Source organism: Hemiscyllium ocellatum, chromosome 18 (genome assembly GCF_020745735.1).
Source record: "Hemiscyllium ocellatum isolate sHemOce1 chromosome 18, sHemOce1.pat.X.cur, whole genome shotgun sequence".
NCBI lineage: Eukaryota > Metazoa > Chordata > Chondrichthyes > Orectolobiformes > Hemiscylliidae > Hemiscyllium > Hemiscyllium ocellatum.
In genome coordinates this window covers 16,739,044-16,752,019 of record NC_083418.1, presented here as the reverse complement: position 1 = coordinate 16,752,019, position 12,976 = coordinate 16,739,044, and the positions used below count along the sequence as shown (strand labels likewise).

General features: G+C 45.2%; 1 protein-coding gene across 5 annotated transcripts in view; it reads right to left on the bottom strand.

Annotated features, from left to right (window-relative positions):
• LOC132824140 (tetraspanin-18-like) overlaps positions 1–12,976 on the bottom strand; it is a 186,531-nt gene that overhangs the window by 15,652 nt on the left and 157,903 nt on the right. For 3 of the 5 annotated variants that reach the window (XM_060838393.1, XM_060838396.1, XM_060838395.1), the window contains 4 exons: positions 11,323–11,395; positions 6,957–7,066; positions 1,174–1,368; positions 187–261 (listed from right to left, as the gene is read on the bottom strand). In XM_060838393.1, coding sequence (XP_060694376.1) covers positions 187–261; positions 1,174–1,368; positions 6,957–7,013 — 327 coding nt within the window. In that variant the 5' untranslated portion in view covers positions 7,014–7,066; positions 11,323–11,395. The remainder of the gene's footprint in view (positions 1–186; positions 262–1,173; positions 1,369–6,956; positions 7,067–11,322; positions 11,396–12,976) is intronic. The other 2 variants (XM_060838394.1, XM_060838397.1) reach the window with 1 other exon arrangement.

Here is a 12,976-nt window from a genome sequence, read left to right as displayed (position 1 = left end):
GGAATTCTTTATCTCAGAGTGTAGCTTATATTGAAGGCTGAGATCAGTAGTGTTTTTGATTTGATGTTGTAAATCAGTCATATTCAATGGTGATATTTAAGGGTGAGCCAGTCTTGAGAGGCTCCGCTGTCTCAGATTTCCCAGGTTGTACATGAGGTTGTTGTGTTTGTTCTGAAGAGCACTTACTTGATATTTGAAGAGTAAAGCACTAATGGCAGCGCCCAGCTCGGCCATGAAGACCACCAAGATTAGCATGAAGAACTGAAAGAAGACAGACCATCCTCATTTCAGGTAAAGGTGGCAAACAACAGAAATACCTTCTATATCCACATCTCTGTCTCAGCTCTCTCACCCTCCCTCTTTCACCGGACTGAAAATAATCCATACAACTCAAGGTGGATTCCAGGCTGCACTGGGCACTCGATATTGGTTGTAACTGAATGGAACTAATTGAACATACACCCAATATACTCATAAAACAAATGCTGAAAGGCTCACCAGATCACAATCAGACTCATTAACAGGTCTTCCTTAAAGAGGACACTGGAAATCTCAGGGATTGGAGCAGGGCACAGTTCTAGTGAAGAATTAGCCAAATGGCTTTGTTGGGTTTTGTTAGTGGTTCTTAAGTTATACTCTTGGCCTGGCTGATCATTGATCTGATCTTTGGCAGTGTGTTTGAGGGAAGTTATTCCCCCAGGGACTACTCACTGCCAGCTTTTAAATCACCGGCTTTCCTCAGTGACCTCGTGAGCAGGGAACTGGCCTGAATGGAAACTGGTAAACGGGCCCTACTCTGGCGTCAATGGCAACTGAGGCCACTTACCCGACAATTACTGCCTTGTGACACCCTGACATGCCCTTGAGCATTATCGTTCTGAACAATGGGGTGCATTGGTTACGGGAGTAACGTCTTGAGTTTTAGTTGGTGTATTTTCTTCCCTGAGTGGGACTTTATAAACCCAACTGATCTCCATCGGCAGGAGATCAACCCAAATCCGAATGTCCAACGATCCCACTGAGACTGTGGGATCTGTGATTCACAGTAAGGGTGGTATTCACTGCAACATTCTGACACTTAGACCAACCAACGTCATGCTTAACACCAACTTAAAGGCGATTTGTTTATAAAGAGCATAAAAACACGAACGGAAGGAAATGAGGCAGACTTACAAGCATTAACAGACCCCTGCTCTCCCGGTAGGCCGCGACACTTCCCAGAATTCCAAGAATGAGGAGCACAACAGATAAAACAATGATGTAAACAGTTCCAGCAAAGACAACCGTATTGATTGACACGATGTGTCTGATCGCAGAGGGATAAAGTAACAGCAATAGCACAGCTGCCAGGAGAAGAAGTCCACTTAGCTGTAATGCAAGGACACAGGCATCAGGCTCATCGCATAATACAATAAAACAAACATCATCCAACATGAGCAGAGCTTAGGGTTTTGGGAATGGGGCTGGCCAGGTGCAAGGGCTATCGGGTGGGGAGCACCGTGACAAAAGTGATCCAAAATCAATTATATTTGTGGTAGCTATTTGGGAAAAAAATAACAAAGACAGACCAGGAATAAAAGTTCTCAAGTTGTGATAAGTTAATTACACGGAACTGAGATTTGATTGAGCTTAAATGAACTGAAAACAGATGCTTAAAGTTAAGTCCTTGTCAATTTACAGGAAGACAGACAAAAAGATTATGTTGAGGGTTCAGAGTATATCTGTTTCCTTAATAATAGAGTAGAACTAACCAATCCAGAGGCCGCTGGATGGCAAGGAAGTCTAAGGAAAGCAGAAGAGAAAAAAAGAGAAGTTTCTGATAAATACTAAGGACCCAAATGTTGCTGAAAACCTAAAGTTGTAATAGCTGAAATTAAAAAGGCAAATTTGGGTTGCAAAGAGAAGGAATGAAAACATATTGGCAAGTAAAATCAAGGCAAATTCAACCATCTTTAATCAATGCTTAAAGAACAACTATATGACGAGAGAAAATGCTGATCTATCAGGGAATTTAAAGGTAATCTGTACATGAACTCTTGGAATGACTCAATGAAGACTTTACATTTGTTTTCACAAAAGAGATGGAGTGTACAGAGATGGCAATCAGCAAAATATTGGCTGAACATAACATAACTAGAGGGGAAATGTTAAGGAGTTTAACACTTTTGGAAGTGAATAGGTTCCCAGGTACAGTTAGAATGAATCCGAGACTGTGAAGGAAGGAAATAACTAACACACTTTCTAATCCCCTGTGACTACACGCATGGTGCAAAAGGACTACAAAGACAATTCACATTGCGTCATTATTTTAAAAAGGGAGGAAGGGATAGACCAAAGTCATCGCAGTCCATCTCAGTGATGGGAAAATTGTGGCAAAAAATTCTGAAATAATTTTTTTGGAAACTATTCTAAGGGGCAGAATATATCTTCATTTAGAAATTCACAGGTGAGTAGCTTGTTGAGGGAATGTCCTGTCTGAATAACATAATTGAATATATGGAGGCAGTAACAGGGTGGGTCAATGAGCACAGTACATGTGAAATATTCGTTATGGATTTTACAAAGGCTTTTGACAAGGTTCTACAGGGCAAATGGGCCGTGTAGGTAAAAGACTATGGGATCCAAGGTAAAGTATGGTGGCTCAGTGGTTAGCACTGCTGCCTCACAGCGCCAGGGACCCAGGTTCGATTCTAGCCTCGGGTGACTGTCTGTGTGGAGTTTGCACATTCTCCCCGTGTCTGCGTGGGTTTCCTCCGGGTGCTCTGGTTTCCTCCCACGATCCAAAGATGTGGAGTCCAGGTGAATTGGCCATGTAGAGTTGCCCGTAGTGTTAGGTGCATGAGTAAGAGGAAAATGTGTCTGAGTGGGTTACTCTTCAGAGGACTGATGTGCTCATGTGGGGGCTGAAGAACCTGTTTCCACGCTGTAGGGATTCAAACCTAATCTAAAAAGTAGTAAAACTGGATTCAAAGTTGGCTCAGCCACCAGAATACAGGGTAACGTTTTGTGGACTGGAAGGCTGCTTTTGGTGGGGTCCTAGAGGCTCAGTATTAGGTCCCTTGCTATTTGTGATACGGTTCAGTAAATTGGACCTGAATGTGATGGGTACAATTCAGGAGTTGTGGATGAAAATGCACTTGATTTTGAAGAAGAGAGTAATCGACTGTAAGAAGATATTCATTGAGTGAATGGGCTGAGGAGTGGTAAATGGAGTTTAATTTGGATATTGTGTTTTGGTGAAACAAGAGGGACAGGATTTGTACAATGAAAAGTAGGGCCTTGGGTAGTGTTGTAGGACAGATAGACCTAAGGATTCAGGGACATATTCTTTGAGATTTGTGTCACAGGGTGATTAAGAAGGTGTTTAGCATGCTCACCTTCATTGCTCAGACCTTGGAGTGTCGGGGTTGGGGCGTTATGCTAAGACCATACAGAACATTAAACTGGAGCGAGTTCAGTAAACGTTTACCTGGGCGTTGCTGGAAATGGAGGCTTTGAGTTATAAGGAGAATCATAGAGATGTACAGCACGGAAACAGACCCTTCGATCCAACTCACCCATGCCGACCAGATATCCCAACCTAATCTAGTCCCATTTCCCAGCACTTGGCCCATGTCCCTCAAAACCCTTCCTATTTATACACCCACCCTGATGCCTTTTAAAAACTGGGACTTTTTGCACTGGAGCAGAGGTGTTTGAGGGGTGATCTTACAGGAGTTTATCAAATTATGAGGGGCATAGATAAGGTGAATGGCAGGTATGTTTTCCCAAGGGTGGGACTTTTTTTTTAAATTGAGAGGAGAGTGACTTCAAAAGGACATGAGGGACAACTTTTTTATACAGAGAGTGGTTTGTGTGTGGAATGAGCTTCCAGAGGAAGTGATGGATGCAGGTACAGTTACAACATTTAAAAGACATTTAGATAAATACATGAATAAGAAATGTTGGAGGGGGGGGATATTGGCCAAATGCAGGTAGGTGGGACTAGTTTGTTTTGGGATTATGGTTGACACTAGCTGGTTGTGCCAAAGAGTCTGTTTCCGTCCTGTATGGTCCATGACTATATCAGTGCACTGGTTCGATTCCAAAACAGAAGCAAATGGAATTCAGTCTGGACAAGTGTGAAGTAATGGTTTTGGACAAGGCTGGCAAAGCAAGGAATACTAAATAAATGGACAAAGGGTGAAACACTGAGGAGTGTGAAGAAACAGGTAGATCTCGTCCCCAGATTTCAGGAAACTTGGTCGACCGGCAGATGAGATGGTTATAGAATGTTACCTCCAGTAAACGAGGTTGGGTTTTGTAACTTTGGGGTTTGCTTGAAATGATGTCAAAGGCCAGAATCTGGAGGGCTCAGCCCTGAGTCCATCGTTCTATCGGGGGGGTAGTGTGCAGGGATTGGGTGGAACTTAACATAGCCACACTTTACAAGGGCTGAACTGAATATGGTAAAAGTGCAGGTATTTTCAGGCTCATCCAACTTCCATGTGGGATGCCCAAAATTTGCTTGAGAAATCTACACCAATGAGATGATCTAAATAATGCTGAGATTTTTCAGAGAAGTAGATGACCCTTTTGGAGAGGGCTAGAAATTGGTAAAGAGGTCATAAAAGGTGATGCAATTCGGCCCAACAAGTCCACACCGACCCCACCCCCCCCCCCACCCCCCCCCCCCCATCCCCCCAAAGAGTAACCTTCCCAAACTCATGACTCTACATTTCCCCTGACTAATGCACCTAATCTACACATCCCTGAATACCAAGGGCAATTTGGCATGGCCAATTCACCTACTCTGCACATCTTTAGACTGTGGCAGGAAACCAAAGCACCCAGAGGAAACCACACAGACATGGGGAGAACGTACAAACTCCACGCAGTCACCCGAGGCTGGATCAAACCCAGGTTCCTGCCGCCTGATGTTGAGAGGAACCTTATTTTCCAGTTAAAGTATCTGGAAAATGCCTATTAATAAGGACTTTCTGGATATTGTAGTGGCAGCCTTGCAGAGCTTTGATCTGATTCATTGAGTGTGGGCTCACTTTGCTCTATTTAACATGCTGAAAATGTGTCGCTGGTTAAAGCACAGCAGGTTAGGCAGCATCCAAGGAATAGGAAATTCGACATTTCGGGCATAAGCCCTTCATCAGGAATGAGGAAAGTGTGTCCAGCAGGCTAAGATAAAAGGTAGGGAGGAGGGACTTGGGGGAGGGGCGATGGAGATGTGATAGGTGGAAGGAGGTCAAGGTGAGGGTGATAGGCCGGAGTGGGGTCTCAGTCGGTTCCCTCAACTCCCTTGTCTCAGTCGGTTCCCTCAACTCAGCACCGCCCTCCTAACCTGCGAATCCTCTATTTAACATGCATCTAGTTCTGTATCTCAGCCTCACCAGCTAAGCACTTGGTTTTCAGAATACCTCAGTGCTTCCTTTGCCTGCCTTCCTCTGCTCCTGACAGGAATTAGGAGGATCTCCCAGCTTTGTGTAATGAGCAGATAAGCTTATAGGCCCTGAGGTATAGCATGGGATTGATGAAGGGAGTTGGAGCATTGGCTGAAAGATATCGTTGCACAAATATGACCAGCAGGGCATGGTTTGGCTGGGCTATGAGATGTTTGTCCCTACTTCAACACCAGCACAACCCTAAATTATGCCCCCTCCCCCCCTTCAATGTTAGTGATGAGGATTTTGTGGGTTGAACAGAAAAGGTAAATTGAGAGTTTAGAGGCATGGGAGATAGCAATCAGAACACCAGTCAGGGAACAGGGTGGAGCTGCATGGGAATAACTCAATCATGGGGCATGGGCAGAGGGATCTGGTTGAATAGGGGTACAGATCATTGAAGGTGGAGATAGCAGTTTATAAAGCATCAGTGTTCATGGCTTTATTAATAGGGGAATACAGAGAGTTGTACAAGACACTTGTTAGATCTTCTGCTGGATTCCAAGAATGGTTCCAAGTATGAGAAATTTCAGCCATGAGGACAGATTGAAGAAGTCCAGACTATTATCCCTGAACAGGAGAAAGACAAGGAGAGATGAGGCAAAGATTTTCAAAATCATGAGTGGGCTAGACAAAGTAGATTGAGAGGAACAACTCCTGCTCATAAAAGAAGGAGAAAAAAACAAGAGAGAGAGAAAAAAAACAAAAGAGGCATCGATTTAAAGTGATATGCAAATGAAGTAAGGATGATGTGAGAAAAAAACGCCTTTAGCACACAGTAAGTGGTGAGGGTATTCCCAGGGGAGATGCATTGGCGCACTGCCACACCATTACCCCACCCACCCCCTTCCCATGACCACCCTCTGCTCCAAGTGTAACAAGCCTATGGTGCCCCATCAGTCTGTACAGCCACCTATAGGCTCACCCTGAGAATCAGCCTCGTCTGCGAGGGATCACTGATGATGATGACGATGATGATGATGATGAAGAGTAAGGATGTGGAATGCACTATCTGGAAATGTGATGGAGGCAGGTTCAATTGAGGCAGTCAAGAGGGGCATTGGTTGGTTATTTGGATAGAAATGGTGTGCTGGCACATGGGGACAAGGAAGGAGATTGGCGCTGGGTAATAAAATCAGTTCAAGCACGATGGGCTGAATAGCCTCACCTTGCCCTGTAGCAAGGTGATGGTGTGAATTACATTGACTAATGTCAGGGGAATTATACTCAATAAGGCAGGATGTCTCCCCTCCTAGTTTCTGGTGGGTCCACCAATGCACAGTCTGCACTGACAGCTCCAACATCTTCTCAGGTGGAGCAGAGAGTTACCTTCTGCGTCTGGATCATCTCAAACATGGCCAACCTAATCTCAACAACACGAGCACTCAGTAGAATCCAGAGCAACACCTGAAGAATGGGACAACTCGTGAGAGCAGGGTTTGCATTTCTGCTGCACAGCTCCCATCACGGCATCCCTCCGAGATAGCGCAATGTTGCTCATATTCTCTCAAACCCACTTACGCAGATCAGAATATTAAAGGCAACCATCGCGTACTTGACACGTTCAAAGCGGCCCATCTTAAGTCATTGGCAACAGTGATTTCTTACTGTGAATGAGCTTCTAAAATCTGCTGGAAAAGAAAACAAAGAAATGATTTATAAAATAATCCCTTCAAATTCAAGGATCAATGACTGATGTTTCATTTTAGAATCAACAAGTCACTTCTTAACTCAAAGATAACACCAAAGGTGGTTCACAACTGTGGCATAGATCAGGCACAGATAGTGGGTAACATCTGCATGTGCCTGCATTGTGTTCATTGGTGACCTTCCCACAATATCAGAAGTGGGGATGTTCACCAATGTTCAGCACCATCCAGGACTCCTCAGACATTGAAGCAATGCATCAGTCCAAATGCAACAGGATCTGGACAATATCCAGGCTTGGGCTGACAAGTGGCAAGTAACAACCACGCCACACCAATGCCAGGCAGTGGGCTGAGAAGTGGCAGATGGAATTTAATTCAGATAAATGTGAGGTGCTGCATTTTGGGAAAGCAAATCTTAGCAGGACTTATACACTTAATGGTAAGGTCCTAGGGAGTGTTGCTGAACAAAGAGACCTTGAAGTGCAGGTTCATAGCTCCTTGAAAGTGGAGTCGCAGGTAGATAGGATTGTGAAGGCAGCGTTTGGTATGCTTTCCTTTATTGGTCAGAGTATTGAGTTGGGAGGTCATGTTGTGGCTGTACAGGACATTGGTGAGGCCACTGTTGGAATATTGTGTGCAATTCTGGTCTCCTTCCTATCGGAAAGATGTTGTGAAACTTGAAAGGTTCAGAAAAGATTTACAAGGATGTTGCCAGGTTAGAGGATTTGAGCTATAGGGAGAGGGTGAACAGGCTGAGGCTGTTTTCCCTGGAGCGTTGGAGGCTGAGGGGTGACTTCATAGAGGTTTACAAAATTATGTGGGGCATGGATAGGGTAAATAGGCAAAGTCTTTGTCCTGGAGTCAGGAGACCAGACCTAGAGGGCATAGGTTTAGGGTGAGAGGGGAAAGATATAAAAGAGACCTAAGGGGCAACTTTTTCACATAGAGGGTGGTATGTGTATGGAATGAGCCACCAGAGGAAGTGGTGGAGGCTGGTACAATTGCAACATTTAAGAGGCATTTGGATGGGTATATGAATAGGAAGGGTTTGGAGGGATATGGGCCGGGTGCTGGCAGGTGGGACTAGATTGGGTTGGGATATCTGGTCAGCATGGATGGGTTGGACCGAAGGGTCTGTTTCCATGCTGTACACTTCTATGATTCTATCTCCAATGAGAGTCAATCAAATCACAGACCGCCCCTTTGATATTCAATGGTGCTAACATCACTGAATCCCCCACCATAAACATCCTGAGGGGTTACTGTTGACCAGAACTTCAAATGGTCTCACCACATAAACATAGTGTTTACAAGAGTAGGTCAGATGTTAGGAATATTGCAGCAGTAATTCACTTCTGATTCTCCAACGCCTTTCCACAATTTACAAGGCACAAATCAGGAATGTGAGAGGAATACTCCCTACTTGCCTGGATGAGGGCAGCTCCAATAACACTCAAGAAGTTTGACATCATCCAGGACAAAGCAGCCCACTTGTCTGGCACCAAACCCACAAACATCCACTTCCTCTACCACCAATGCTCAGTAGCAGCAGTGTGTACTATCTACAAGATGCACTGCAGGAATTCACCAAAGATCGTCAGACAGCACCTTCCAAACCTACGATCACTCCCATCGAGAAGGACAAGGACAACAGTTACATGCCCTGCACTTGAACCCTCCAAACCACTCACAATCCTGACTTGGAAACATATCGCATTCCTATACTGTTGCTGGGTCAAACCTCTGAATTCCCTCCCTACCAGCACTGTGAGTCCACCTACAACACATGAACTGCAGCAGTTCAAGGAGGCAGCTCACCACTACCTTTTCTAGGGCTGCTAGGGGCCGGCAATTAATGCTTGCCCAGCCAGCAACACCCATATCTAATGATTGAATAAACAAAAATGGGTGCTCATACGGAGCAAGTAACTTTGTAGCGGGTCCAATTGGTATCAAACAGGCAACGCAGGGTTTGGGAGGTTGTCAAATCTGATGAGATAGCTGCTACTTAAAGGCAAACAGTCAGACCTTCGATCTTCTCCCTGAACTTGGATGGTCGGCAACACTGTGGAACAATAGGCCAGTGTTCTCTGGCTCTCAGGTAGAGCACAGGGGGATCCCGCAAATTGAGTGAAAAGACAGGAATGGGGCATTCATCTCCTTCAATCTGTGACCAGCTGCCAATCTCTCATTCAACAATGCAAGCCTGCAAGATCTCACTCTGTCCAGGACTAACCAAGTCCACCCATCTCTCTGATCAACCACACAGCCCTGCAAGATCTCTCCCTGTCCGAGACTAACCAAGACCACCCATCTCTCTGATCGACCACACAGCCCCGCTGGATCTCTCACTATCCAGAGCACCATCGATACAGCCAGGCTCACTCCGTCTCCCTCTCTCGAGTCAGGAGGATTTATTACCCTGAGCCTCTGTCCTGCCTGGAGCTGCTGCTACCCTCACATGGTGCTCCACTCCTTGCTGCTCAGACCTGTCCTGGAGCTCTGGATATGAACCCACTTGGTGGGGGGAGGGGCATCTTGAGATGCTGTTCACAAAGCACTGATTATCTTTCTAAAAGGGAACTCAAGGAGGAGCAATTGAGACACGTTGGAGAGTGGCCTTGAGGGGAAAGTTGGATAAACACGAGAAGGGAACAGCTGGATATGATACAAAAAGGGGCCGGGGGGTTCGAGAGGAGTATAAAATCTGACTCCATCTGGTTGGGCTGAATGGCCTGTTTCTGTCTATGAACTGTAAGTAATTGCATTCGTCCCTGGAGATCAGAAATACAACAGGAGAGAGGTATTGTAACAGGAGGGGGGCTCCCGCAAACTGACAGCAGGAAAGAATATTGTCATAATTGTCATAATTCATCCAGAAAAAGGGCGTGCAACATCAAACATAGTTGAGTTGGAGGCAAGGAAGCGAGCATTTAGATTAGATTAGATTACTTACAGTGTGGAAACAGGCCCTTCGGCCCAACAAGACCACACCGACCCGCCGAAGCGCAACCCACCCATACCCCTACCTTTACCCCTTCACCTAACGCTACGGGCAATTTAGCATGGCCAATTCACCTGACCTGCACATCTTTGGACTGTGGGAGGAAACCTGAGCACCTGGAGGAAACCCACGCAGACACGGGGAGAATGTGCAAACTCCACACAGTCAGTCGCCTGAGTCAGGAATTGAAGGCGGCATTGTGCATTGTTCTTTTTTCATTCACTCTTTTTCGAATTTAGCTCTCTCACTCACACAGCAAGATTCGCCCTACCGTCAGCTCTACTGCTCATCCTGGCACCTGTGCACGTCCTCCTTCTCTCTGTCCTTTACCAGCCAGCTCATTGCACTCGGACACTGAGCTGGGCAACACCACTGAACATGTCCCGGCACTTAATCTCATCCTTCAAAGCGGCAGCACACTCATCATCCACTTTCATGGCATTTGCAGCATAGTTCGAGAGATCGGCGCAGGCAAGTTCCTCAGGAGGCAAAGGAATTTCGGTCTGTCCGCAATGACTCTTACCAATTTTTAGAGACGCACCACAGAAAATGTCCGATGCGGATGCACCACAATGGCAATTGATCTACCCAAGAAATTACAAACTAGGGGGACCATTTTTAATTTAGTTCTGGGATGTGACTGGGCCAGCATTTATTGCCTGTCCCCAGTTGCTCCTTGAGAAAGTGGTGGTGAGCTGCCTTCTTGAACCATGAGCTGTAGGTAAACAGTGCTGTTAGGGAGGCAATTCCAGGGCTTTGACACAGAAACACTGAAGGAACTGCAAGGTACTTCCAAGTCAGCAGTAAATGGCTTAGAAGGGAACTTGCAGGTGATGGTGGTTCCCTGTTTCTGCTGCCCATGTCCTTATAGATGAGTGAGATTACAGGTTTGGAATGTCTAAGGATTTGTAGAACCATTAACACCTACAGTATCACAACAAATGCTCACAATCAGCTTTTAGTATGGAATTCAATTTACTTGCTTCATCTGTCTATAAGCTGGCCTTATTTTCTACATTCACAGATTTGATAATGAAATGTAAATAGCACTAATATTAGTTACTCCACACCATTACACTCGGAGTTATCACTTATACCAAAACTTTAGGAACTTAGATTGCTTTTAGATTGATTCAGACTTTTGTCTCAATAAATGCTTTGAGAGCTCGAGACCACAACTGAAAGAGTAGAGAAAACAATTATTTTTGTATCTCTAGACACTGTAAGGTCCTACCTGAGGGTTACAATCTGATGTTTGAGAGGTTTCAGAGCAATGATCACATCAAATACTCCTCAAGTCTTGTTTCCTATAGGGTTAAAGCAATTGTCAATTAGTGGTAGGCTATCTATTAGGACTGTACATAGCATCTTAGCAAACTAGACAAAGATGGCACCAATAGACATGCTCACAGTTTAAAAAGCACCCAGAATGCTATACGGCTTTACCGAACATGGAAATAAGAAATTAGACAATCTGAAGGTAAGCTGTATTGGTGTTCAATATCCTACTCCTATTAACGCTCACTGAGATACTTCAGTGCAGCAGCAGAGCAAATGGATGGTGGAAAACTACACACTCCACAGACCTCTGCAACAAATTCAGGCAGACAGTCCCACTGCAGTAGCCAGGCGCTGTTAAAAAAGCTGCTTTTCTGATAAGATGTTTCAGGTGTTTGAGTTTGATTTATTGTTGTCACATGTACCGTGATATCATGAAAAGTGTTGTTTTGCGTGCTTTCCAGGCAGATGGGACCATACAAAGTACATCAGGGTAGCCAATCAGAGTGCAGAACACAGTGTTACAGTCACAGAGAAGGTGCAGAGAGAGAGATCAGAATTAACAAAAGCCTCATAACAGGAGGGAAGAAGCTAGTTTTGAAGCTGTTTGTACACTTTTCAAACTTTTGTATCTTCTGGCTGATGGAAGTAGGTGAAAGAGGATCTAATGGATTGGGAGGGGTCTTTGATAAAGTTGGTTGCTTTCCTGAGTCAGTGGGAAGTATCGATGGAGTCAGTGGATGGAAGGCTGGTTTGTGTGATGGACTGGGCTGTGTTCATGACTTTCTGTGGCTGCTTCTGGTCTTGGGAAGGACAGTTGCCAAACCAGGTAGGACGCTGCCTATGGTACATCTAGAACAAGGTAAGAGTCATTATGGACGTGCAGAACTTTCCTAGCCTCATGAGGAAGTTGAAATGTTGTTGTGCTTTCATGACCATTGTGTCAATGTGGATGGACCAGGAGAGATTGTTGGTGATCATCACTCCCAGCAACATAACCCTCTTGACCATCTCCACCTCAGCACCATTGATGCAGATAGGGGCCTGTCCTCCACTCCGTTTCCTGAAGTCACTGACCAGCTCCTTCACTTTGCTGACATTGTTGGAGAGCCACTAAGTGCTCAAATTCTTTCCTCTACGCTGCCTTGTTGAGTGGTGTCATCAGCCAACTTGTAAATGGAGTTGGCGAGGAATTTGGTCACATGGTCCTGAGTATATAAGGAGTACAGTAAGGGGCTGAGGAAGCAGCTTCGCAGGGTATCGGTGTTGAGGATTATGATGGAGGACTAGTTCTCACCTATTCTTACTGATTCCGGTTTATGGATCAGGAAGCCGAGGATCCAGTTACAGAGAGTGGACCAGAGTCCTACATCTTGGAGTTTCGAGATGAGTTTCTTTGGAATTATAGTGTTGAAGACAGAGCTGTGTCCATTAGTAAGAGTCTGAGGTAGGTATCCTTGTTATTTGGGGATGACTGTCAGGCTAGGGATAGGACGTCTGCTGTGGACCTGTTCTGCCAACAGGTGAATTGTAGTGGATCCAGACCAGCTGGGAGGCTGGAGTTGATGCGAGCCATGACTAACCTCTCAAAGCACTTCATAATGATGGAG